This window comes from Prinia subflava, chromosome 24, assembly GCF_021018805.1.
Source record: "Prinia subflava isolate CZ2003 ecotype Zambia chromosome 24, Cam_Psub_1.2, whole genome shotgun sequence".
Taxonomy (NCBI): Eukaryota; Metazoa; Chordata; class Aves; order Passeriformes; family Cisticolidae; genus Prinia; species Prinia subflava.
Window position 1 is genome coordinate 1,657,802 of NC_086270.1, and position 4,891 is coordinate 1,662,692.

A 4,891-nucleotide genomic window follows, 5' to 3' on the forward strand; every position below is an offset into this window, starting at 1 on the left:
CCTGAATCCAGCTCGTCCTTTCCAAAGCTGCAGAGAAATCTTCCAGCTGCCTTTGCCCACGTGAATGCTGTTCCCAAAGGCTTGGGAAGAGGAGAGGTCTCTCTTCTCCCTCTCCCTGTGCAACAGGGCTGGGTACAGGTGAAAGGAGGGGAAGAATGGGACAAAAATAACATTTTCCACCACTTTGGGGTGTGTGGGAGCTGAGGATGAGAGCAGAGGCTCAGGTGGGACACTGGGGACAGGAACCAGGGTTGTCCCTGTAATTGCTGGACTCCACAGCTGAGCTGGGGACTCCTCCCACAGCCACCCCAGCAAGCCAAATTCCCCATCCCTTCCCTGGAACTTCCCTGGAACTTCCCTGGAAGCTCCCTGAGGGCGATGGCCACCGAACCAGCTCCCCTGAGTCACCTTTTGTCCAAGTCACCGCCCGCCCTGACCCCTCTGCTTCGCCCTCTCCCTGCGGGTCAGTCCCTGGCACTGGGCAGTGCCGGGCAGTGCCCTGAGGTCCGGCAGTGTCCCAGGGGCTGCCCCTTCCCAGCCCCTCAGCCTGGGCCTGGGCCCTGCCTGGATCCCAGCCTGCTGCCCCGGCTGTGGGGTGGGGAGGGGGATGAGGAAGCGTGGAATGGTGTCTGGGCACGGCACGGCATGTCACGGCACGGCACGGCACGGCTGCAAGGGGAGGGCAGGGGTGGGACACGCGGGAGAAGGTGGAGTTATCCCTTAGTCCCGGGGAGCTGGTCTGACAGGAATTGGAGCAGCAGGAGGGTGGCTCCAGGTGGCTCCGGGTGGCTCCAGGTGGCTCCGGGTGGCTCCGGGTGGTCCCAGTCCTGCTCCCACCCAGACCCCCCCGATGGATCCGACTGCCCGGGGACTGAGGGCAGGGCAGGCCCCCGGGGCATCGCGGGGCTCAGCTGGCCTGGTCCTGGCCCGGTGAAGATGTGCCAAGTGGGTGAGTCCAGCTCTGGCCTGGGGATCACAACAGGAGGGCTCCATCTCTGCCCTCCTGCGGGGGAAACTGAGGCAGGGAGGGAGAGGAGCTGAGGGACTCAGACGGGGTCAGAGAAGGAGCTGGGCTGAGCACTGGGTGCTGGTGGGTGTGTGAGGGTGGGATCCAGAGGGGGAACAGCCCCACAGTCACTCCTTGAAGCGCTGGGTGCCAGAGCCCAGCCCTGGAGCCGCAGTTTGGGGACAGCTGCTCTCCCAGAGCTTCCTCGTCACTCCGAGCAGCCCCTCAGGGCACTCGGAGCCCCACAGGGACCCTCTTCCTGTGGCCACTGGCCCCACACCTTTGCTCCAGTCCCAGGAGAGCTGGCTGGACCAGTGGTTTGCATACCTGGGCTAGCGGTGGCTTCCACATCCCCTCCTGCCTCATCCCCCTGCCAGCACGGCGCACGTCCTCTGGGGCTGTCCCCAAATGTCCCCAACCCTGTGCCGGGTGGGGACAGCTCAGTGCCGGCCACCCCTCACCCCCCTTTCCCCTCGTCTCAGGCCACCTCAATGCCGGCAGCCACCGAAAGGTGCTGATGAAAACGGGGCTCATCCTCCTCATCCTCGGCCACCTCATCTTCATCACCGGGGCGCTCGTGCACGGCTCCGTGCTGCGCTTCGTGGTCACCGCCCGCGACGCCACCGCGCTGCACTACGGCATCACCAACAGCGCCTCTGTCCTTGCTGCACTGCTGGTACCCCTGCAGGGGGCTGGGGACACGGGGGGATGTGGGGAAGGGTTGGGGTGAGGGAGAGATGGGGAAGGGATGCGGGGTGGGAAGGAGATGGGGTGCAGGATGGACACTGCTCTGTCTCCCCTTCCCCACTCTAAATGAGCCTTTCTAGCACAAACCCGGGGAATTAAACACTCAGGGGATGGTTACGGGGTGAGGCTGTGGGAGATGAGGCTCTGCCCCCTGGATGAGCCTCCAGGGACAGTGACAGCAGGGAAAGGGGCCCGGTGTCACCGGGGCAGGTGCTGCTCCTGGCTGACCTCCCCGTGCTTCCTTGCAGACCATCTCCTGTGGAGTCTCTGCCCTGCTGCTGTCCCGCTACCTCGGCCCTGCTGCCTTTGTAAGCACCCCCAGCACCCGGGGGGCTGCACAGCCCCCACAACCCCTCTTGGGGTCCATCCTGGGGAGGGGACATCCCCGAGTCCCCGCGCTGCCTCTTCTCTCCCTCCTGCAGAAATGGGCACTGCTGGCCCTGAGCGCCTGCAGCAGCCTGTGCTGCCTGTGCTGCCTGCTGGGGCTGCTCGTGGCCATCGGGCTGACCCTGGGCAACCAGGGCCGGGCCTTGCTGGCCCCCTGCTCCATGACTAGCGTCGAACTCACCCCGGTCTCCCGCGAGTGCCCCTTCGATCCCACCCGCGTCTACGTGAGTCCCTGGTGGGATGGGGACAGGGACGTGCCGGGCAGGGGGAGGACGTGCAGGCAGCTGATGCTCCCCTGTCCCCCAGAGCTCCACGCTGTCCCTCTGGGCCATCTCCCTCCTGCTCGAGGCCGTGGCGATCTTCTTCAGCATCCGCTGCCTCCTGCTCACCCTCGAGCTCCTCCGCCCCGGCCGCTGCTGCCGTGGGGTGCTCCGGATGAAGGTGATTTCTGATTCCTGGGCTCAGGCTCAGACCTGGCTGGGCTCAGGGGTGATTTGTGGATCCAAAGGTTGCACCCCTCTGGTCCCACTCTCATCATTCTCTGGTTTCCAGGTCTCTTTGCAGGCCCCTGTGGAGAGCCCCGGCCCCGGGCAGTGCCTGGCCTTGCTGAGACTGGGCAGTGTGGAAATTGCCCGGCTCTGAGCAGGGCCTGAGGGGTAAAACACCCTGTGGATGTGTCCTGGCCGTTCCTGCCCCATCCCAGCACGGCACAGCCCCACGACAGGACTCAGCTGCCTCCCGGGGTGTGTGGAGGATCCCCTGGAACACGAGCCCACCCCACGGCCTGGGGCTGCAGCGAGGGAGGAAACGGGGCTGGATCCAGACCCTGCAGGGAGGAACTTTCCCCAGGGGTTCCGTGTCCCCTTTCCCAGCATGGACTGCACTGACACAAACTTTATTCTGCAGGTATTAAAGACCAGAAGCACAGCCCCACCCCCTGCACTGGCTGTGGGGAGGGGGCTGACCCAGCCCTGGGACCCCCCAGGCACCGGGGCTTTGTCCCCTGGGCTGTGTCCCCACACCTGCAGCGGTGGCTTGGCCACCAGCCTGTCCCCCCGGGCTGGGCTGTCCCCCTGTCCTCACTCAGGGCAGACCCTGCCTCCATCCTCCCACCAGTCAAACCAGTGCAGGAGCCCCCCGGGGATGGGGACTGGGCCCAATCTCAGCCGGGCTCCAGCTCTCATCCCACGAGGGGGTGTGGGGACACAGCGGGGACTGCAGGGCAGGGGACAGTGACCATCTGCAGGGTGGGGCTGGCAGGGTGGGGGGCTCTGGGGGTCCGAGGGGCTCAGAACTGCATGGCCCCGCTGGGGTCGCACTGCAGCAGGCGCACGATGGACGGGTCGCTCTTGGCCCCTCGGATGAACTCCTCCAGCGAGAGCTTCCCTGCAGGGAAGGGGACACGGCTCAGCCACCAGCCAGGACCAGACACCGCCCGGGGACATCCCCCGAGCCAGGAGGAGCACCCTGGGGTGCTCAGCACCCTGAGCCTGCGGGGCCACGGCAGCAGACATGAGCCGTTTAATCAGCGTGCGTGCGGCTCCTTCTAAGACCCCTGGATTTAGCCATGAGACCTTTCCCTAATCCCCTCCCGCTCCTCTCATTTACCGTCGTTATTAGTATCCATCTGTCGGAAGATTTTGTCCGTCCTTTTCTCCGGCGTGGATTCGTCCTCGGGCATGTTCATCACAGAGGAGACCATTTTGTAGATGGCCTGGGGCAAGGAGAGGGGTGAGGGTGGTGTGGGGTGGGCTCCTGGCACTGCCCACCTGGGACAGGGACACAGCTCTGGGGACGTTTTACGCCCTTCCCATGGGATCAGGCTGTGGGGGCTTCACTCCCAGCACAGCCAGGGCTGGAGCTGCTCCTGCAGGGAGGATTTGGCCATTGGATGCCACTGAGAACCACCAGGTTGGGATTTGGGCAAGGAGAGCATCTCCTGCCCATTTGCCAACGCCACCAGGAGTGCCGGGGGACAACTGCCAGCCCTGGAGCCGCGGGAAGAGTCCCGGGATGGGACAACACAGGGACATCCCCGGGCAGGGAATGCTCCAGGATAAAACGATCCCAGGCAGCAACGGGTTCATCCCTGCTACTGCAAAACCCCGTCCCGGGGGTCCCCCAGGGTGAAACCCCCAACCCACCCGCTCCCGGGGAGGCGACAGCGGCCGCGCCACCGCGGTGACACCGGGAGGGGCCGCCCGCTACCTGCACGATCTCCAGCATCTCCTCCCGGCTGATGTAGCCGTTGCCGTCCAGGTCGTACATGCTGAAGGCCCACATGAGCTTCTGCTCCAGTTTCCCGCGGGAGGTGACGCTCAGGGCGATGATGAACTCCCTGAAGTCGATGGTGCCGTCGCCGTTGGTGTCGAAGGTGCGGAAAACGTGCTCGGCGAACTTGGAGGCGTCGCCGTAGGGGAAGAAGTTGGCGTAGATCTTCTTGAACTCCTCCACGTCCAGCATGCCCGAGGGACAGTCCTTCAGGAAACCCTTGTACCAGCCCTGCAGCTCCAGGTCCGAGAACTCGGTGTTTTCCCGCAGGTCCTGCAGCATCTCCGGGCGCAGTTTGCTGTTCTGCTTCCCCATCGCGCTGGGACGAGTCCCGGGGGGATCGAGCGCTGCAGGGGCAGGGCCTGGCCGGGCTCGGGGGGTCCCTGTGCGCTACAGGAGGGGAGAGGGACCGGGCAGCGCTCCCCCGGACACAGCCGGTGCTGCTCCCTCCATCCCCGCCGGCCGCTCTGAGCCCTCGGG

At 65.4% G+C, this 4,891-nt stretch overlaps 2 protein-coding genes across 2 annotated transcripts; one reads left to right on the forward strand and one right to left on the reverse strand.

Moving 5' to 3' along the window:
* Nucleotides 1-770: 770 nt before the first annotated feature.
* On the forward strand, nt 771-3,378 carry TMEM54 (transmembrane protein 54). The gene is made up of 6 exons (XM_063418867.1): nt 771-949; nt 1,489-1,682; nt 2,002-2,061; nt 2,176-2,364; nt 2,447-2,581; nt 2,693-3,378. Exons 1-6 carry the CDS (start codon nt 937-939, stop codon nt 2,780-2,782), a joined length of 681 nt encoding a protein of 226 aa, XP_063274937.1. The 5' UTR covers nt 771-936; the 3' UTR covers nt 2,783-3,378.
* An 18-nt stretch (nt 3,379-3,396) lies between these two features.
* On the reverse strand, nt 3,397-4,891 carry HPCA (hippocalcin). The gene is made up of 3 exons (XM_063418868.1): nt 4,349-4,891; nt 3,749-3,854; nt 3,397-3,526 (listed from the first exon to the last, which is right to left on the reverse strand). Exons 1-3 carry the CDS (start codon nt 4,724-4,726, stop codon nt 3,429-3,431), a joined length of 582 nt encoding a protein of 193 aa, XP_063274938.1. The 5' UTR covers nt 4,727-4,891; the 3' UTR covers nt 3,397-3,428.

Bases quoted from the DNA above. Each gene is read 5' to 3' on its own strand.
- TMEM54 (XM_063418867.1), top strand. The intron at 1,683-2,001 runs GTACCCCTGCAG...GCTTCCTTGCAG, and splicing joins CTGTCCTTGCTGCACTGCTG to ACCATCTCCTGTGGAGTCTC. The intron at 2,582-2,692 runs GTGATTTCTGAT...TCTGGTTTCCAG, and splicing joins GTGGGGTGCTCCGGATGAAG to GTCTCTTTGCAGGCCCCTGT.
- HPCA (XM_063418868.1), bottom strand. From the start codon at position 4,726: ATGGGGAAGCAGAACAGCAAACTGCGCCCGGAGATGCTGCAGGACCTG. The intron at 3,855-4,348 runs GTAGCGGGCGGC...TCCTTGCCCCAG, and splicing joins AGATGCTGGAGATCGTGCAG to GCCATCTACAAAATGGTCTC. The intron at 3,527-3,748 runs GTAAATGAGAGG...CCTTCCCTGCAG, and splicing joins GATGGATACTAATAACGACG to GGAAGCTCTCGCTGGAGGAG.